Source organism: Fringilla coelebs, assembly GCF_963513975.1.
Source record: "Fringilla coelebs genome assembly, chromosome: 7".
NCBI lineage: Eukaryota > Metazoa > Chordata > Aves > Passeriformes > Fringillidae > Fringilla > Fringilla coelebs.
Window position 1 is genome coordinate 30,307,496 of NC_140035.1, and position 22,130 is coordinate 30,329,625.

The window sequence follows — 22,130 nt, forward strand, 5'->3', positions numbered from 1 at the left end:
ATAAATCTTTCAACAAAAACTGTCAGAACAAGATTTATGGAAAATGCCCCGTCCCTGGTGCTCTCTAACCCAATTAAAAACTCCTCATTGATTGTTTTGTTTCAAAATACCACCAGTCTAAAAATACTATGGTCAACAAGCAGCAGTGAGCCACAGATCTTTAGCTAGGAATAGGTACAGAGTATTTACCGAAGTGAATTGAGATGAAATGCAATTTAAGTCCTTGTTTAATTCTGACAGGAAAAAATGTATCCTTTTTGTTGGGTTTTGATTTTTTTTTTCCCTCTCAGGATACACAGCTTGTTCAAAGACATCCACAAAACGCCTCAGGGCAGAAATGACAGTGCCAGAGTTTCTCCTATGCTCAGGACGTATGTCACAACAAAATACATTTGGTTTATCCATCATAAATATTTATTTATCTATGGTGTAAAAACACAAGTATGGCTGTCATCATTTTTTGTTTCAATTGCCAGACATGCTAAGACATCTCTCTCTGGTTTATGTTTCTAGTGGTGTTTTTTTGGTCAGGCATGAAACAAGTGAGTCAAATTACATATATTCTGATTATGAATTCATGAACAATTCTGTTAAGCTTTAATAACAGCTCTCTCATTAAATGGTTACCATTATAAAGGTCTTACCTCAAAAATTTCAAAGCCATAAATGTCCAGCACCCCCATTACCTTCTTTCTCACTTTTGTTTGTGCCTTAAAGAAAAATAAACACTCATCTGTACATTGCATACTTGGGACTCAAGAAAATGAATGCATCTCATAAGCAGGCTGTCAAATACTGTCAAACTAAAATGTTACATATGGTTTCCCAAAACACACTTAATGTGAATATTTTTACAAGCCTAAGAACAGAGCAGAGAGCAATTTGTCGAGCTGTGATAAGGTTATTTGTGTGGAACAGTGTACAGCCAGGAGAAATGAAACTGGCAAATACAGTTTTACTGTCCACTTTAATTTGAAGGATTTCTATTGATTTCTTTCTTTCTTTTTACAAGCACAAAGCAACAATACCTTAATGCTCTCATTGATCCTGGTAACGAGCCAGGAGAACAGGCGACTGTACAAATTCTTAGCCAGAGCATCCCGGGCATAATAAGCCTAAAGAGAAGAAAAGAAGAAAAGTGTTATAAAAGCTGGGCTGAACCAAACATCCTCCTGCTGCTGAGGTGTCCTGAAGGCGCTATGAACTGAGTGAAACCAGCACAGGGAGCGCTGCCCTCCTGGCCACGGGCTGGCTGGGACAAGCAGCAGCCACAGCCAGGGCACTCCAGCTCCCTTCCTGCTCTTCCACTGCCCCCATCCCAGTCCCAGGCAAGGGATTGGGGTGGAGAAGCCCCAGTCCTGCTGGCCTGAGCTGATGAGACACAGGTGGCAGCCACTCTGGCTGGGCAGCATTTCGGGGAGATGAATTCACACTGGCAGCAAAGGTTTCTCAGCAGCCCCGGGGCCCACAGCTCACATGGAATTACAGCAGCTGCCCTAAATGAAAACAGGCTGCCTCAACACTGCTTGTTTTTACCTTCTCTGCAGCATTTGGCTATTCCTCATCTTTTGGAGGTCATTCACACACCAAACCAAAGCATCTTCTCTTAGCATTTAGACACCACTGAGCAAAAAACACACCCCCCATGCTTGTGATTTATTCAGCACAGCCCTTCAGCTGTAGTTTTTATTGGGGTAGCTATGATTTAATCATGCAGAATAAAATTGCCATTTAAAAAGATCTTGCCTTTTAAATCAGGGCCTCTTTTTACCTGAGCCACGTTTAGTGTTGTTGAAACTTTCTCCTGCTTGGCCTCGACCGTGCGGAAGCTGAAAGCTCTCTCCAATACAGACTGGTCTATACCTGTCAGCTCACAGATCTCCTTGAGTTCTAGCAAGAAAAAGCAAAGTGTAAATACAATCAATCCTTCCATATTATTGCTTTTTCTTCCCCAAAACTACCAGCTTTTAAGAAGCGTGGTATTTTCCCAAAATGTTCTTCGAAAGAAGTGCACCCCATTCACACTCTCTCCCCACCACCCTGCCAAGCAAAATTTTTAAAAATATGCAAGGAAACAGAGCTGCTGGTTTTGACAGCACTTCCTATCCACTTTTTTTTTTTTGAGAAGAAACTTTCCCTCCATTTATAGCAGACTACTTTTCATGATGAAAAAATTTCAGATGAAAATGAACTTTCAAAATAGATCAGCTGCATTAAGTGTCACCAAATGAATCTGACACTAAAGGCAGAGATACTGCAAAAGAGCAAAAATCCTCCACTGCAGAAAAAACAAGCAGCTACATAAAGGCACAGAACCATTTAACATTTTAGAATAAAGTGCTAATAAAGTGGGGGAAAAAGGAGAAAATAATTTTTGGAATTTCAAACAGAACGACTGAAATTGCACAGAATGCAGCCCATAGCTGCCTGAGGGTGAGCTCTGGAAACAATCTAATTCATATGTAAGGATATTGTATGTCTGCAGAAACGACAAAATTAATAGTGACTTCAGACAAATGAGTGCCTTTCTTCCCATCACTAATCTCATCTTACCATTTTTATCTTTGACTTTACTTTCATCTAGGCCATTTGCACGAGATTCAGGCTTAAATTCGATATTTCCCAATTTCAGAACGGCCGCCACCACCTCAAAAACCGACTGTGTTTCGTGATCCATAAACCCAACAATTTGCATTGCATTCTGGAAAGGGGACAAATAAAATTATGAGATAAAAGCATCTCCATTTAATCAGATAATTCTTGAAAAATTCGCCATTTATCTGCAAAATTACAAATGGTTTATGAACACTTTTGTTACTAAAATTACCTGGCATAATTCCTATGCTAAGATAAGTTGTTTAATACAGAAGAGGTGTGAAAATGGAGCTGACATTCAGTCCAGTCCACTTCCAGGACTCATTCAAAATTTGGGTTTCTGAAACACTGTACTTTTTTTAGCCACTTAATTTAGTTTGTAACCCAACCCCATTTTTCCCAATTAGATGAACAGGGCCTCCTGTCTTCTCAGACCAGTCCCTTTTAGAATCCATATCTGCATGGATAACAAGGTCCTGTACTCATCTTGTCCCTGAGAACAACCAAGCAAAGACAGGACAGCAAATCATCTTGAGAATCACCCCAGTCCTCCTTTTCTTTTGACTTGCTCAGCATCACCTGGTCCCTGAGGCTCAGTCACTGCTGTGCTAAGCCACTACAAAATATCACTTTTCCCAGGATCTGAACAAGGCATCTGGGCTTTTTTTCCTCCCCATTTTGTTTTATTTTTGCTGGTTTCTTTTTGGTTTGGGGGGAGTTTTGTTTGTTTGGGTTTTTTTTTTTATTTTTTTTTTTAATTCTTCTTTGGTTTTTTCGTCCTTTTTGTATTCCCCATAGAATACTCCAGAAGCCTGATCCCATTTCCCAGCTGTATCCATGTTTCCCTGTGCAAACACGCTCTATCCCAGCATGGAGAGTGCCAGCACTCAGAAAAGGTGTCCATCCCAGCCCAGCATGGACAGACAGACGGACCGAGGGCGGTGAGAAGGAGCCCTGCGCTGGTGTGAGCGCACAGCCAGCCCCTGCTCCTCCTTACCCTGACTGTTCTGAAGTTTGCAGCATCATCCACTCCATTCACCCTGGCAGAATCAAGGCCCAGGTAGTTGTATCTGCTGAAGTCCCTCTCCAGCTTGAGCTTGCCTAATAAATCAAAGTATCATTAGTGATAGCGTTCTTGTTAGCAGCAATTCCATCCCAGAGTCAGCATGGTCAGGAATAGGCTGCTGTTACTGGATTTTCTTCGAGGATCTTTTCATTATTAGGCTTCTGAATAACAACATGCTTTCAAATTTGTATATAATACATTGCTAAGCCAGCAATTCTGACTAATTTTGACTAATTCGGTAATTCTGACTCGGGTATATGGATAATATCAAAGCATATGTGGACTTCACGTGCTACCAATGATACTACCACCAATAATTTGAAAAATGAATCAATATCACATTTCTCACAAAAGATGATGTGCATGGAATAGCACGTTAAATATAAAGAAAACTCATATTTGAACAAGGCACAAGGGCAACACTTACAGAGAAACTCTTCGGATGCACCAGACAGGATCTGATAGAAAATGTGGAAGTTTCTTTCACCCCTTGGCTGCTTAACAACACGAGACTTCTCTAGCAGATCTAAACAAACAAACCAACAAAAATCTCACAGGTCAGGGACAGACTGCTGGAGCAAAACCCTTTAAAATGAATATAACCCTCCATCATTTTCTGCTTCATTGCTTTCTATCACCATCAGCCAAGCAGAAGAGGGCCAGTATGAACCTTGGCACAGTAGATCATGTATCTCTAATATTTCCTTGAGGTAGGGGCAAGCCCAGTGCTCTGGCAAAGGCTCAGTCTGTGAGCTGCAAAGAGAAGGCAGGTCAGGGAGGCCATGTGCTCCAAAGATGTTAACTGATTTACAGTACCACCACAAAATTAGGATTTGGTGAGGATGACTCTACAGGCGAAAGTTTGAAGAGACAAAACGTTACCAGGCTAGGAGCAAGAAAGATGGGTAAATGAAAAGGAGACACCAAATAAAGAAAGCATTTAAACCAAATAATCAGGCAGCACTTCGTGATCCTCAGGTGTATCAGACTATGAAATAATTCCCAGTGGGGCTGACAGGAGCTCCATCCATCACTCAAAATGATGCTTCTCAAAGCGCTGCTTTTCCATTTCAGGGCTGTGCTGGCTGTGAAGGTTCTCCAGGCAAGTGTTGGAACAGATCGCAGCCAAATTTAATCTCAAAAAAAATAAACAGCTCCAGCTCCCACAGTGGCTGCACACACTTCAGGAAATGGCTGTATTCTCAGAGGATATTGAAGCAATGTGGTTTGGCTTATTTGGGTTTAAAAATATTCTACCCATAAATTTTCTCAAATGCTGTCATAAAAGCCCAGCTACGCATCCTGGCAAAATATTGTATGTAAGCCTTCTAATTACGTGCATGCCTTCAGCAGATTTAAAAAACAGGTTCCTGAATGTATGTAAAATTAGTTGTGTTTAGGAGGATAACTGGTTTTTTCACCAGTTTATCTTATTCATGTATTTTTAGAAGCAACAAAGTTGACCACCTCACAATCAGTTTTCAAAAGGCCTAAAATTCTATATTCTGTCAGCCTTCATAATTGAGGAAAAAAGCAGTCACTGTCAGAAAATCAGGTATTTTCCTTAACAAAGCAGCTGCTGCTGAATCTTTTTCAAATCTGTGTTCATTGGGGTTTTTTCCTTTTCTTTCTGTTCACATGCAGACTGAAATCAGACTTGTAGGACAGATCCAGACCATCTGCCCACTTCTTCAGAAAACTTCTTCCCTCTGTTTGCCCTCATTAGCATGTTAAAAAATCAACCACACATATTTTTCTTGCTCCAACCACGGCACTGCCAGTAACTTTTGTGTTAACTCCCACCCAATTGCCAGCTCTGTGGATCAACCACTCCAAAGAGAAAAGACAAAGCTGCACCTCAGACTGCTGCACGTGGCCCCTCAGTGATTCTGTTGACAGTGGAATGTGTGGACAGATGGTGCTCATCTATGTGAAAATCCACAGCAGCAAAAACCCCAAACTCTCTCTCCACATTTCATTTTGTTACATGGTCTGTGTGAATTATGTGTAGGGATGATGCAGAGTTATCAGGAGAGCACAGACAGAACTACAGATGCTGTGTTTAGGGTTAGGTGTTGTTATTTCTGCATTACCTAACAGTGCTTCTGCTTCAACAAGAATGTTTAACTTGTTGCATGCCCCAGAGCAAAAAAATAAAATAAAATAAAAAAATTAATTTGCCTTGGGAAAGCTCAACCTTGGAAACATTTCTGTCTGAATACCCATCAGCTCAGATGACTCAAAATCCAGCTACAGGCCTCAGGTTCTGAAGATTTTTTGTTATTCCTAGATATCACCGTTTAAATGCAAGAGATCTGTGTAAGCACCCTGCTAAACAAGTTGACTTAACATAAAAGAAATAAATAAAGAAAAAGGATTCTGAATACTTCTGCAAATTCTAATGCACAACTTGACAAATTTCTTTGGTTACTTGGACCCATGAACTCAAGTGATGCAGAAAAATTTAGGATATTTGTATTTCTCTAAATATCCTAGAAATCAAATCAACATTCAAAAAGCAGGAAGAAAACAGTAAAACCAAAAAATGACACTACCTTGGCACGTTCTAAATCATCCAGGAGACATTTATTTTATAGTCTCTTCAGCTGGCCATGACAAGGAGCCTTTTAGCTGCTCAACTGAAGCTACACAACACGTTCTAGTCACAGCAACTTATTTCTACAGCCACATTACATTTTCCCTTTTCCTGCCCTGACTGCCTAGCTGTCATCAGAAAAAGTCACTGATTAAAAAGTTCCTCATGAACTTTTCCCTGTTGTTCCCACCAAGCTCACAGCAATGTTCTCTTGGATAAACTGATGCATAATTGTGTCCATCCAAAACCACTAAATGGGCAGCATGTGCATGACAAGGAGTGCATCACCTGAAGTGTTGAATCCTCCTTGCTCAAGTGATGAATGCTGTGTAAAAATGAGCCAATCAAAATTTTTAATATAGTTTGTAGCTTGTTTTCTCAAACTCTTCCTAATTTAGGCAAAGCCATTGCCTAAATGGTGGCAAACGTGCTAAGAGGAACACCAAGGGAGATGTTGGAACAAGTGAAGATTTAAAAACAAAAAGAAAATCTACAAGAACGGATATCTCTTCCCAAAATGTCTAATTGTCCAGTTTCTGCAATATTTCCCTAAGTAAAGGAGCTTTCCAACAGGAATCACATAACAGCTCAAGCTCTAGATTGCTCAGCAAGTGGGTAATTACTTCTGACTTTTAAAATTAACAAACAAGTAAAAAAAAGTTGCAAAGTTATCACTTTGCTAACTTCAAAAAAAAAAAAAAGTTGTTGCCTTAAATAATCATAGATTTATTTCATGCTGTTGTTGGAAAAGATGGCAAAACAGATTTCTTAATCTCTTGTTATTTGGACTCTAAAGACATTTTGCTGGTTAAAAATGGCATTTCCAGATCAGACAGTGCATATCCTTTACTTCCCAACCTGCACCAATGTCGTCTCCTAGTTAATCATTATATCACTGAAGGGCTTAGGCAGATTAGGAAAGATCCCTGAATGCTAAAATTCAGCAGGAAATTCCAGGTGAAACACAAAAATGTAAGACTTACAGAAAGCCTGGGAAAGATATTGTAAGATCCATGCTTTTCAAAAGGTCTAAACTATTGTAAAAGTGAAAGATTTTGAGATGTACTGTGCAAAACCCCTTCAGCCATCAAATTTAGTGTACACAAAACCAGTCACAAAACTAATGAACCAAGTGTGCACACAAACACTGCCCTAAGCACAAAACAGATGCAGCATCTGTGGACAGTCATTCTTCAGAGCTGAAAAAAGCTACTGCAATTAGCACCTATTGCTTCAAAACCAAACATACCTGTTTTTATATGAGATATGTCTTATTGTGTAATTACAGGTGGAAAAGAAACTACGATTCTCCTCTCTCTCATCCTCACTAACAAAGTAGTTATAATAAATGAAAATTAAGAATAATAATGATCTTTTCTGCAATTTATTTCCCCAATATTACACCCAGCTGAAAGCAACACTCCCAACACTGCCTTTACTCATAAGGGCTCTGGAAAAAAAGCCCTCTGAGTGCATAAGTGCTGCCAAGACTGTCCACAGCAACAGCAGAGACTGTAAGCACCCTGCAGGAGGGCAGAAAGAGCAGATAGATACACCTCAGAGAGAGAAAATGTAAAAGCCATTTCCCTGTTTGCAGGTGCCAGTTAAAGGAGCAGCACAGCTTCAAGCAGGGACTGATGCTTGCTGCTGAGCAGTGATGGGATGGATGCCTACAGTCCCAGCAAGGGTTCTGTGCTTAGCAATGCCCACAGCAGCAGTCTGGATTTCCTAACCCCATCCACGTGGATGGGCTGGCTGGCAGCTGGCAGCAGGAGTGAGCACCTTCCATGGGCTCCAGCATCTCCCAGCCATCGGGAAAACGAGCTGGGATCTTCACAGAAAGCCAACAAAAAGGCAGGACTAACAGTTCATGCTTACACCTCAGTCAGCCTTCTGCACCCTCCCACTCACCCACTGGTGATGGACCAAACAAATGCAACACTTGCTGACTTGTAGTCCAAGGGGGGAGCAATTCCTGACTGAAGTAAAATACTTAAAGCTTGCATAAATTACATTAATTTCAAATTTTCCATTCCCAATTTCTCTCTTGTCATGACTGCTCACAATGATGTAACAGCATATCGATTTCCTTGGAAACCAGCACAGCTGGAAGATCTGAGCTGCCATACATGAAACGAGACTGCACAGATTTGACACTGTTCAAACACAACATTGCAATTACATGTAATATAGAATTATATTTTCATAATCATACTTTCCCTTTTAAGGATAGGAAAGTTCAGCGCTACTTGACTTCGTTCCTGATGAATTATGAAGACAAATCCTGATTTTGACTAAAACCAGAGTAAATTCTGAGGGGTGTAAAAGAATTTAGGCCCCAAATATCTTCAGAATGATGAGGCCTCACAGAAAAAGAAATGTTTAGTTACAGTGCAGTGCTGCAGATGTGAGGAAAAGATCTAAGGCAGCACAACCAACTTGCTTTGAAAAATGCAGAGAATTTAAAATCTCTTCTAAAGAGAGATGGATGGACTGGCAAATTTTGCAAACACTTAGTCAAAGATGAGATGCATTAACATGCTGCTACAGGAACTCAGTGTTTGCCTGTGACATACCCTGCCAAGGACGAGGCATTTCACAGTTCAACAAGTAACATCTTTTCCTCAACAGGGCTTGCCTACACATCAGGTCTTTATTCTTAAATTGAAATTAATCTCCTTGTTATTAGATTTTTATTACATGTGACAAGGCAGAAAGAATGCCTAAAACAGGCATATTTTAGATGGATCCAAAAATATGTCTGCCCTTTGATACATATGTCATCACATCATTGCAATTACATGTAATATTATAATTACACCAGGCAGAGATTTATGGGGCAGATAAACTAGAGAGCAACTATTTGGATTGCCTTTTGATATGACACAATATTTTAATTGCATGACTCAGTGCAGTACTTTCAAAGACAGACTGTTAAATGTCCACTCTTACAAAGGAGGGCTCATGTTTATGTATATATTTTGAATGTGAAATAAAAAGAAACAAATAACATCCTTTTGGAACCTTCTTGTTCACATTTAATTATTATGAATATACAACGTTTGGCCTCTAATTTTGTTAGCTGCCAAATGTCAAGGCTAATAGAGAGCCATAAACACTCATAGAGTGACTAATTTGAGTTTCAAGATCCACTCTGTCACAAAAATTAGGCTCTTCAGGCACAGTTCCAAAAGGTGATCTGGTCGAGAAAAAATGTCTGCCCTCTGAAAAAAGCCAAAACCTACATTTATGTGCAAGATTCCTCACGGTGTTTTTAAAATGTTTATGTTATATATGGAGAGTACAGTTCACCTTGGGTGAGTCTCACTATTTCACAACCAGTAAAATGCCAGCGGTGTCAAAAGTCACATCTTTAGAAGCAGCAGTGAATTTGGCTGAGTGGAATGAGAGGTCAAGGCTGGGTCAGTGACACCTAGTATAGTCACTCACTGCCCTCTTCCTCCCCTTTTAAAAATAAGAAAACCAAACAAATATGGCTTTATATAGCACTGAGGAGGAATTTATTTTAAAAGCTGTACTTAAACCCTCAAAAGAAAAGCAAGTCTGGGCTGCCATTCAGTTCCCAGCCTTTTTCTTCCCAACAGAGAGCTGGTCAGAACTTCTGAACTGCTACAGGTGTCATAAAACAAGCTCCAAGGCCACCTTTCCCTCCCTAAACTCAACAGCTGTTCATCCTCTCTCATTGCAAACCTTTTCCTACACTTTGAAGTGTGTAAATTTGTAGAGACAGCTTTGGTTCCAAGTAAACACACTCATCTCATGGTGATCTCCAGCACACTCTCTATCACCCTTGCAAATTACAGGACATACATGGCCCATCAAACCTAGTAGCACATCTGATTCCAGGGATTCAAGAATACAAAAAGACCCTCAGATACCCATATGCATCTGCCACCAGCTTCAGGGACTATATACAGACTCACACACCTCACCCAGCACCTTTGGAACAACACAGTAAATTCAATATTCATGCTTACCTCTTCGAGTCTGTTTTCACTTCCTCTAAGGTACATTATTCAGCAGCACAACAGCAATAAAATCAAAAAAGCAGAATTTATCACATGATGGAGAGAGATTCTATTAGACCAACACAGGTGATCTTTTCAATAATTTAACCATCTTCCTTTCCACAGAAAACATTTTAATCTGTGAATATGCTGATACCAAAAGTAATACTCACAGTTGCTTATAACTCCCCCAAGTGGGTCACCCTTGAAATCAAACTCAATATCCATGTATTTTCCCTGTGAAAGCAACAGATTTTATGATTACAATTCCTGTTCAAGAAAAACTGCTCAAGACATTTAGTTAGTCGGTTGAAAGAGTGATCTGACAATCTCCTGTCAGATTTTTGCATAAGGGAAAAATCATTCAAATCCTCTAAGACGTTATCACAGCCCAGGATTTTTATGGAAAGAGCTTTAGTCGGGTCTGTAAAGCAACCCAGCAACTTGCTCAGGCTTTAAGGTCCTACGAAGAAAACGCACATCGTGCAAGCTTCCAGCGGAGCGCCGCGAACGCCAAACAATCCCTGCAGCCTCTTGGGGACAGCCACAATTATTTACTGAGGGATGCAGGAAGAAATTATCCTGCAGGAAGAAAGGATCTCCTCCTCTCCCTGGGAGCTGTGGGAGCGTGCAGCAAGGCAGCTGAAGGAGAGCCGCCAGCCTGGCAGCGAGCGGGGTGCCCATCCCCGAGCGCGCGCGTGCCTGCCTTGCACAAGTGATGGATCCCTCCCGCAATTCCTTGACTTCTGCTTGGCTTTTCCACATGGCAGAGGATCGCTCCTCCGGCCTTTGGATGGCTTTAATTTATCTGACAAGTGCTTCATGTAGTAACAGCTACATCTGACAGCGACAGAACGGACAGACTGTGCAGAAAAGGCGACGGCAGCGCCGCTCGCGTCGGCAAGGCGGTGTAGAAAGATAGAAGGTGCTGGCAGTAATTCAGCCAAATTCCACCCTCTGGCACACACTCAGCAGAGGACACTGCTCACTGTGAAAGGGGTGAGGCACTGAAACGGGCTGCCCAGAGAAGCAGGCCAGGTTGGACAGGGCTCTGAGCAGCCTGGTCCCTGCCCGTGGGATGAGATGGTCTCTAAGGTCCCTTCCAAGCCAAACCTAAGATTCTAGGACAAAAACAATCCATTGAAAAGCCTCGTGTTTATATTTCCTTATTCACTGCATTCATTGGGTTTTGTTTGTTTTTCTATTTTACTTTTTATTACAGAACATAAAAAACCAAGCACTTCACACTGACTCACTCCAAGAAACTTACTAATTTACTGAGTATTTCGTCAAGACTGACCTGACTCTACTTAAACTCTATTTTCTTTCCTATACTGTGTTGTTCAAGGTTAACACTGAGCTGAATTCAAATTTCAGAGGGAAAATAAGTAAATCAGATAATTAAATTTTCATTTCCCAAGGACTGGGACAGCTGGGTGCTTCCATAAGTATTTTTAGCTCAGTGTTTATAAGCGAGGACTTGAAAGGCAAAATAGTTTGTTAGTTCCACTTTGTCCTGGAAAAACTCCTGGGCTGTCTGCTCATCATTTCTGCAGTGTCATGTCCGAGAATTGCAGTGTTTCTATTAAAAAAAAAAAAAAAAATCTCTACAGGTGCCCCACTAAAGCCACCAGTGCCAGAAAATTAAAGAATCCAGTTGCACTGTAATTATGTCTTCATCCGGTCACAGGCGGCCACATCCTAATTTTGCTTTTATTTTTTAGCCTCTGCTTTGATATCCAATTGAACTCTGTGCTCATATCAGAAACCAACAAGATTTCTGGCAAGGAGGTGAAACATTTTGAAGGTGTGTCACTAACTGTGCCCTACTAACACACCAGAGAAGGAGAACGTGCTCCTGTGTACAAAATTAAATACTGATTGTTGCTGTAGGTGTCCACCTTCTTCAAACACTCCTCAGACAGCCACAAGAAAGCTCCCCAAATTATTCCTTCCCTCTTTATGGATGCCTTGATGGTTGATTCGTGGCAAAACAGAAATAGCAAGCAGCAAAGCACACTCCTTGAAAAGGACTGAGGAAAATACTTACAAATCTTGAGGAGTTGTCATTCCGCACAGTTTTGGCATTTCCAAAAGCTGGAGAAAAAGAAAAGCAAATACAACAAGCAAATCTATCAGTAAAAACAAATATTTCAATGCTAAAATCTCTTGGTCTGCTTGTGTATTTAAAGGAATTACAGACTTCAGAGAAACAATGCCCTGCTCATTGCATGGGCATCACTCCTGGGGACAGAGTGTGACAGATATGGTCCCAAATCCCAAAAACCTGCAGAAGTCCAAAGAAGTTTTGTCTCAACACTTTCCTTGTTTAAAAAATATACAAGTGGAAATGGTTCCAAAACAAAACTGTACCCCTATTAAGCACATATCTTTGTGGTTTGAATAATTTTAAAAAATCATTATTTTATTACCCAAATAACTTTAAATTCAGGAAATACTTCTTCATTTCAGAGAAAGAAATGAATCTTAGTTCCCAGAACACATCAAAAGCTGGAGGCCAGAAGTGAGGAAATTACAGAATGACACTTAAAAATTGTTTGCATAGGACAGTTTAATCAATGCTTTGAAATGGATTTATTTACACCATTTCAACTCATTAATCCTACCTCAAGCTGAATATTATTCAGCTGAAATCAGTCCATTTACAATGAAAGTTTGTCTTCAGCTTGACCTAAACTAGCATTCTGAATAGTTTGGTTTAAATTTCTTTAGCTCAAGTGTTATGACAAAGAAAATTCTCTGAGAAAGGACTTCCCAGGGTGACATTCAGATGGACAGCCACCACCTTAGAGCATGGGCAGGACAAGAACTCAGGCAGGAGGACAACTCAAGCTCTCAAACTCCCACGTTGTCCAAGCAGATGGAGTGGAACAGGAGTGTCCCCTCCATCTTTAGGCACAGCACTCCTACTTCCAACAAGAGACTTTATTTATCCCAGTGTTTATTTACATAGCATATATGGACTCGAAGATCAAGTCAAGTCAACGTTTTTTGGACTGAAATAAATACATGCCTTAAGGCTTCCACACACTTGCATGAGTAGACTTATTCTTGACCAAAAAACTAGAGCCAAAATGGAAAGTTTGTTGATCCTAAAGGCCAGGATAAGTGAAAGAATTGTTTTTAAATCTTTATGCCCTGCAATAAATCATCTTTTCAACAACCAAATCTCTGAGCTGCATTTTCTTAAACACTGTGCTGAACAGTCAAGTCATTTATAACTGCATGGAGCCAAGCACAAATGTTTCATTATAAAGCATGAGGCACATTCCTTGGTTTTCCCTAAAGTTCATTGTTTCTAAAAGTTAATTTACAGTAGCGACTGTAGTTTAATAAAAATAATCCCATACGATAAATTATGCATATGTAACATTTATGTCATTTTCTTGCACTGCAGCTTGACTGAAACAGAACTGCATAACCAAAGAAAAATAAATCTCACCACAAATGCTTAATTTCTTTCTAAAACCTACATAAGCAGCCAGGCTTGCTCAGTTATTATTCCTTTCAGAACAACCCAGCGTCCAACCTTCCAAAAAAGCTCAACAGGCATTACCAGCACATCAAGTAAAACAAAGAGTACCTTGAAATGATAAGGCAATCATCATTTATCATCATAAAATGCTAAGGCAATCTTCAGCAAGCTTAGCTGATTCCTCTTGCATTAACACAAAGCTTCACAAACCAACAAGAAATCAAACTCATTTGGCAGTCCCTGAGGAACAATCTAGCTCTGGCAAGAAAAGCCTCAGTACCCACCATGCCATTTCTGTCTGGATCTGAAATCTGCTTCCAGAACAGCGATGAAACAACACAGCTCTTCTCTGTGAGCCCAAAACAATGGAGGGCTGCAATCCCCCCATTCAGCTTTAAGGGGAGCACAGCTGATCGTCAAAGAAAGGCTTATCCAGCACTTCCATTATTCTTAAATGTCAACATTTCATCCCTTCTTTACAAGTCTTGGCTTACAATTTCTGGTTTGTGTGCAAAGACCGTGTTTTAACCATCCACTTCCCCACTGCTCTCTGCCCAATTTCTTGCATTCCCTTTCCTTCATTTTTTTTCCCCTACTTTTCCCTCTGTTTTCCTGTGCAGAGTCCTTGCCCCCTACAGGTTCCAATTCATCACCTATAAGCAAGGCAATAAACAGAATGTTGGCACTCCACAATCTTTACAAACACCACATATGATCTGGCCAAAATACAAAATTGTCTTTTGACAACTGACTTTGTCTCAGCACCACAACAGCTTTGAAAATTCTGGGTAAGACTGAGCCAGGAATCAACACAATAGATCTAAATAAGTCAGTGCCAACCAAGGAACTTCTGAAGGCAATTATTAGACAATGGGACAAAACTGCAAGCTTTGAGGATCATATATCCTATCTCTAGGACTATAAAAAAAAATCCTGTTTCTGGCAGCCAACATCTTTAAATTAAAATCACTATTAAAAAAATCCAAGTCTTTCATGGGAGAGCAGGAATGGCAGCTGTCAGGAAGAGCCAACAATCACCAGACCCAAGAAACAATAAGTCTCAGGGAACAACAGACATGCATATGGATTGGCTTAGCTTTTTCTAAGATCCATTCCTTCACCCTATTTTTTTCCTAAAAGAGAAATAATGCCTGACAGAGCTTGTTTGTTTACTGGAGACTATAATAATGTGATCTGGAAGGAAATGAATCAGAGGGACTGAAGTGAAGTCTTTTGATACAGACAAGCCTCATCAAGGCAGGGTTGAGAAAGGGCAAGCCCCTCTGAGAGCTGCAGGAGGAGGCTGGGAAGCGTGACCCAACTTCCTCAGCTCTTCCTTCATGAGGAAAACCATCTTCTTCTCAAGAAAGCCTGCACACAGCTGAAGAAAGTCCTGCAGATGTATTCACATAAAGCATCTCCCATGGCTTTGGGCACCAAACATCCTCAGACACAGTTTTCCAGACCAGCTCAGCTGGAACACCAATGCACACACAGATGAGATGCTGGCACATACTCTGTGAGATTCTTACCTTCAAGGACTGGATTTGACTGCAAAAGTTGTTCTTTTACTTGGTTCACCTCTGCCCCTTTTCCACACACAGCAGCTACATATGACATGACGAGTTTGCTTGCCTCTGTGGGAAAGAGCCAAATGAAAGAGTGATGAGCATTGGCAAAAAGGCTGGGATGTGATTTTACAGACTAAATCTCCATCACATTTCCTCAGTGCCAGACAGGAGCTGTGAGCACGTTCATTTCAGTTTTCCCCTGCACTGTTGTACCATCTGGAAATGCAGAAGGAGCACACCCTGCTCTGAGACCCATGCCATTACATCAGCAATTCTCTTGATTTAAACACCTAGAGCCTCTACCCAAGCTAAAAAAGAGCCACCACTGGATACAGCACATTACCTGCTCCTTTTTCATTTAGCCTCAGTAAGAGGCATTCTTCAAGGGAAGAGCATTATCCCCTGCTGACACATTGGAAATGTTTTAATCTAGCCTGAAAATAAACAGGCCCAGACAGTTTCAAGACACAAAATACAGTTTATATCAGCAGATACACAACAACACTGCAAAATACAACACTTATACACATGTAATTACAGCTCTGATCTACAAGTAACTGAGCAGCTGCAGCATCACCTAAGCTGCTGCAGTCTGTCTGAAAGCAAAACCAACAGAGAAAGTGAAGCATGCATTTAAACAATAAAGCTAGCTTGGAGTTGCTTTTAAGAAAGTTTGGAGCAATTTTTGGAATCTCAAAGCTGGGTTCAAATCGGTGTCGATCACCCACGACAGAAATAAAGATTAGATAATCCATCCAACCCTTCTGTCATTGCTGGTCAGGAAAAAGCAGCTGGAAGATGATTTGGTTTATAGAGAGAGTCTGTGATGGTCACTAGGATGCAAGACAGTGAAACTTCAGGCAATATAGGCTGATACATAATGTAATTACTAACAGCTGGAAACCCTATCAATTCCAGACTGTGGTCATAAAAAAAAAAAATATCATTGCATTTGGAACAGATCTTCAGAGATCTGTTACAAATTTAAGTGTCTCATTTCAGGAAAGAACTGACAGATGAGACGTTATCCCTTGGATTTTGATTTTTCCTATTTAAACAAATTTGTTTGTTAGCATTGTATTACTATCCCATGTGTAGAGGAAAATGAGCAAACCTGCCACACAGGAAGCAATCAGGGAGCAAAAATTTTAGGTGTGCTCAGAAGGTTCCCATCTCCTTTATTTGAGCCTCAAACCCACTTTTGACTCTGTTCCCTTCAGAGCTTGGAATTATCCAATTATTGAATTTGAAATATTTCCTAAAACAGTCAACATCTTTAAACACAGGGACTCAATGAGAGAAACATGCACTGAAGCAGCAAAAAAAAAAGCTATTACAACAGTTCACACACAATGACTTCAATACTTTGACTTCAGGCTTTGAATATCAGCAAAAGAAATCAAAAAAAGAGAACAAACATTAGGAACTCTGTTTGGCCCAAGAAAGACATCAGGAAAGGAGTTATCACCCTAACATTTCAAAACATTTAATAAATCCCTTATTCTGGTGATGCACCATGTTTTCTTGCCCAGTGTAACTATCAGCTAACATTAAAAACATGCAGAGAAACAAGGACGAAACTGGAAGCAAATAAAAAGATTCAACTGATGACAGTTTCAGTTCTTCCAGGGCAAAGATGTCAAATATTCTGGCTACCAAAAATTTAAAACACAGTCATAGAGTGTATCTGTACAAAGTTTGTTTCTTTTACTCTAGTAACTTCCTACTCTCTCCGCCCCCTATTTTGTACTTACCTTTACAAAAAAGGAAAAATTCACATTATTTCCCATATGGCTATAAAAATTACAGAAACCTCAAAATCTCTATACAATCTAAACCTGCTATTTACATATAGAGAAGTTCAACAACTCAACCCCTGATTCACCTTTCAAATGAACAAATCAATAATATGTGTACCTCAGTTGTATGGGCGCTTGATAATTCACAATTTGTGAGGAAACCAAGACATTAAACACCACCTGCCCAGGAAGTCTGAGCTTCTACACAGAACCTCAAAGAGCCATATTAATAAAACTTGGGGTTTTTAAACAACACTTCCACTGAACACGTTTTCCTGTCATTGAACTGTAAATAAGGATTATATTACAAGACTTCTTAATTGGGTGCCACTAATCTAAGAGCACTAAAGATGATGACTGCACTTTATACACTTTTATATATTTCCAAAGTCTAGGAAAGCGACTTCTTGTTACCTGCTTTGAGTCTTGCTCAGAATAAGCACACCAAGCCCCACATATTCTCAGATGCAAAGGAAAAATCTCTCAAATTACTTGGAAACAGATGCATGCCTTCCTACCCGCTGTCTCACCTCTGTTTTAAATTCCTATCTTTGAAAATAACCGGCTTCTTTCTTTTTTAAGGTCTACCTAAAATGTACTGCAGTTATGCAATCCTCTCTTGGTTTCCAACCTTGCAGTTTAAAACCAGCAGTCATTTTCAAGGAAATGTCAAGCTTTGCCTAAGAAACTCAGTGTTCTGGAACACAAACCAATCTTAGCCCTGCAGCTGAGCACAGTGTGCAAAGGGCTGATAAAATTTCCAAGGTAATCAGCTACAGTAATTTCTTTTCCTTAGATAAATAGCATAATCCAGTTTTTAAAGGCATGTGTTTATTGAGAGACAAGTGGAAGTATCAAGCCTAGAAAACTCCGAGCGTTCAGTGTTCCACGTCTTCAGGCTTCTCACCAGGACAGTCTAAACACCTTCTGGCCCTTGCAATACTCTGTGACAAGTCAGCATGACTTTGGCACACCTCTGGGTACTGATGAGGACACTGTGCTAACATGACATGGGACTTCAAAGTGGTGACAGTGTGAAAAAACACTATTCTAGGTCAGTTCACAGCTGCAGCAACAAGTGTGGCAGCACTCACATTCTGCAATGGCCAGACACAAAGAATTACTGACAGCTCTCAGCTCTGAGTGACTCCAGCTTCCCTCTGCCAGGCTCTGAGCAGCCCTGAATGGTTTTTAATCAGATCCTAACTGCTCCTCACCTGTTTTCCCAGCTCCACTCTCTCCTGTGATAAGGATGCATTGGTCTTTGTCCTGGTCCCTTAAAGACCTGTAGGCTTCATCAGACAGAGCAAAGCTGCAAAGAAAGAAAGAGCCAAGTGAGAATTAGGAAAAAAAAAAAACCCAAACTACCAAATACTGATAATAATTACAAGCTGTCCTTTGCACAGCCAGGAAGGCAAAACAAAACCAACAAAAAACCAAAACTCTCCAAGTGCTAATGTTCCATAAGGGGTGAAGCATTTCCTTTTCAGAATATAAAGACCCACAGAAGCAAAATGGATACTTTTTCTCAGAGGCTTACTTAGACCTCCTTCAGGAACAAGCAAAGATAATCTGGAAGTTTTCCTAGAGATAGCAAAGTCAAAACAAAATAACAGAATTTTAGGGATGTGTAGCTATCTTTCTTCATTGAACAAAATGTCATATTCTCCACTGAAAAAATGTCAATGCAACTTCAGGGCATGGTTTGTCTGAAGATGACTCTAAGATAAAGGAAAGAGGAGAACCCTGAGCAATAATTACACCATAAGCCACAATTTCTACTCAGTAGGAAGAAATCTCACAACCTTATAAAACACTGAGCCTTTTAAGCCTTTGGGTATAGCTGGACTCGTGTATGAATATGCAGAATTATTTCCCACTAACTCTGTTCTTATCCCAGTAAGTGTGATGTCATGTAGGGAACCTAAAGAATATAACAAGAACCAACAGACTTCCTGTGCCAAAAATGTCTTTTCCTGGAGGCCCAGAATATCATGACCCTGAAACTCCTGGGCTGCAATTTGAATCCAGATGTTGCCCTGCTGCCATGCAGCAACATATACTTTGGAGAAGGGCAGATGGTTTACTTATATTTAGTTCTCTTTAGCAGTAATTTTGAGACAGAACAAAGATTTTCTTTCAACTGCATGTTTCAATTAATGGAATGAAGTGCTCTGGAAGCTAAGTATTTTCCCCTTGGAAAAACTTAAACAAATAGTATCTGAAAAAAGACATAAAAGCAAAATCCAAATAAGAAGGTACAAATGCATAACCCAATTAAAAAAAAAATGATATCCAAACACAGCATATTTTTACATGAAATAAACAGCTGTTCAACAGACCAAGACCTTTGTTAGATTACTGCATTGAGTAAAATATTTAGTGTTTATATATCTCCAAAAGTGGATAATATTATTATTTACAGCAAACAAACCACGTATGAAAAACAGAAATGAACTCTCATGTCAACATAAGAATCATTGCAGGTTCAATGCACTTTTTAGCAGCTTGATTCTTTATCCTACAACAGTTCAGGAGTTTCACATTCAGCTGATAACAGCAAACAGATCAAGTGTTTGTTTTGGACAGCACAGCTACATGGTGCTTTTTCCACAGGCTCCTTTACAGAAGAGCAAGCTCTTTGTCATGACACCAGTGATGAGAGGAGGAACAACACAATGCAGGCAGTGAGAGCCACTCAGGGCCTTGTCTAGAGCTTCAAATATTCAACCTACCTCTACTAAAACTAATCCATATTTATTGCTACCACAGCCCCTTAGCTTCAGGCTCCCCTCCCCAAAAGGTTTATGAAGAGCATGACATGTTGTCTCCAGTTTAGCATCAGGTGCCTGTGCAACACTGTTTTTTCTACTTTCCCATCCCTCACCTGCATTAGACCCCTCTCACATCTGCTTATTTGGGTTTTGGTTTTGTTTGGCTTTATGGCCACATCACGGTACCAGCCCAGCCACCCTCCGCAAGAGACCCAGGCAACCAAGTGAGGGCATTCTGAAAGATTTGGGGAGCTGAAACACCTCACAGCTGCCCTGCTCCTAAGCACCAACACCCTCCCTGCCTCTCCAGGGCCTCCAAGGATGCTCAGGCCATCATCCCCCTCCCTGTGTCCCTCCCATCTCCTCTCCTGCAGCACATCTGCCTGCTTCTCCCCAGCCTGTTCTGTCCCAGGCACTAAATTGCAATTCTCCTCTCTGCACAGATGGCTGGAGCATCCACTTAGTGATCAAAGGTCATCGACTCCTTTTGCTGCACATGCCATCCAGCCCCAGCAGGGCTGATCTCTGTGCTCAGACCTTAGAGCAGGGCTGATCTCTGTGCTCAGACCTTAGAGCAGGGCTGATCTCTGTGCTCAGACCTTAATGCTGCTCTGCCTATTGTAGCAGCATTTGAACTCAGCAGTTCAGCTGGAGGTGAAAATGTGTTTACAAGGGAGTAGCAGGCTGTAATGTTTTTAGCAGTACAACAAAGTCACATTGTGATGTGGCCAACAGGCTGGAGAACGAGCAAGAAAGACATAAAATATTCTGCTGCTGCTGCTGCTGCTGAGAGACCATGACACAATTTCTGGCACCCATTTTACTGTTTGGAATCCAAGCTACAGTAGCAGTAACACTTTATCAGACTCTGTTACAGGACATATTTAGGAAATTAATAATGTTTGTTGAATGTTGCTGCAGATATACTCGCAATTTGAAAAGCACAACAGCGCCCATAAAAGCTTATTCCAGCACAGATTACCTTCCTCTTGGCAAAAAAAAAAAAAAAAATTAAAAGCAACAGGATGAAGATGAAAGAAATAAACTTCCCTGAGCATTCTTGGGCCACATGAGACAAACTTTAACAATAATGCTGTGATTTCCACAGGTCTGACTGAGGGAAACTGTCTTTCAGCAAGAAGATAAGACTCTGAGACACTTTTCAAATTTACAGACTGCATGGCTCATTCTGTGCCTCTTGTCCTTCAAACAATCTTGGCCATCAACTAGTTTTCCACTTTTGAAACTATTTTCTTGGCAGTAGTTTCACACTGGAAAATGAAATCAGCATCAAGCACAGAGGAAGTATTCTCTGCTGATATACTGAGTTACGAGTTAATCAGCTTAGTACCCATTCATCTTTTCTAATACACTGAATTTAAGTTTCTCAACAGCCCCTGTCAAAATGTATTTTACTGCTTGATGTGTTTATTAACTCTGCCTGCACTGCATAGCTAAAGACACCAAATCATGCTTTTGCTCCTTCCTTCACAGAAAAACTGAGAGCCTAACACTGCAATGAGGTTTCTGAAGTTGGGGGAGAGAGGGGGATTTCATCCAGCTCTGGTTTAATCCAATCTGGTCAGAGATTTCCTGCCATTTTCTCAAATCTGCACAACCCACAAAGCCTAATACTCCCCTACCAGGGTATCAAATATAATCTACTGCAGACAAAAGAAAAAATAAGTCAACTCATTTCAATACAAGTTTTGCAGAAGTACTTATCAAAAGTGACCCAGTGGAAGTGTTGTAAAATCTATCACTGATGTTTCAACCGCTGTTCCAACAATCCAATTGGAAGAGGAATAACCAAGAGCCTTTCTAAATAACTAAGACTTGTCTTTCTGGCACTGCAAAAGAGCAATAGCACATTTCTGTCAGCCTGAACAAAGATCTGCATCTCAAAGAAAAAAATACATCTATCCAGAAGTCATGTTGACTTTCATGACACAACATTACACCTCACAGTCCTTCCTATTATCAATATCCATAATAATATTTATGGTAACAGAAAACCAAAACAAAAAATAACTTTGAGTCTTTTAGTTCAAACTCTATCTGATTAAAAAAAAATAGAATTCCATGCTATTTCCTATTTGTTTAAAAAATAATTTCATTTAAGGTCATTTAAGTTTAAGGCATATTAATGGTTTAGAGACCACAAAGAATCCTAGCCTTTTCCTTTTAGCAACATGAAGAGGCATG

At 40.3% G+C, this 22,130-nt stretch overlaps 1 protein-coding gene across 3 annotated transcripts in view; it reads right to left on the bottom strand.

The window, feature by feature from the left end:
- The window catches only part of MYO1B (myosin IB), a 101,889-nt gene that overhangs the window by 37,963 nt on the left and 41,796 nt on the right, over positions 1 to 22,130 (bottom strand). For all 3 annotated transcript variants that reach the window (XM_084208913.1, XM_084208912.1, XM_084208911.1), the window contains exons 4-13: positions 18,369 to 18,463; positions 15,314 to 15,418; positions 12,336 to 12,382; positions 10,459 to 10,522; positions 4,089 to 4,187; positions 3,593 to 3,696; positions 2,554 to 2,701; positions 1,772 to 1,890; positions 1,029 to 1,115; positions 645 to 710 (exon numbers count right to left, since the gene is read on the bottom strand). In XM_084208913.1, the coding sequence (XP_084065039.1) occupies positions 645 to 710; positions 1,029 to 1,115; positions 1,772 to 1,890; positions 2,554 to 2,701; positions 3,593 to 3,696; positions 4,089 to 4,187; positions 10,459 to 10,522; positions 12,336 to 12,382; positions 15,314 to 15,418; positions 18,369 to 18,463 (934 nt within the window). The remainder of the gene's footprint in view (positions 1 to 644; positions 711 to 1,028; positions 1,116 to 1,771; positions 1,891 to 2,553; positions 2,702 to 3,592; positions 3,697 to 4,088; positions 4,188 to 10,458; positions 10,523 to 12,335; positions 12,383 to 15,313; positions 15,419 to 18,368; positions 18,464 to 22,130) is intronic.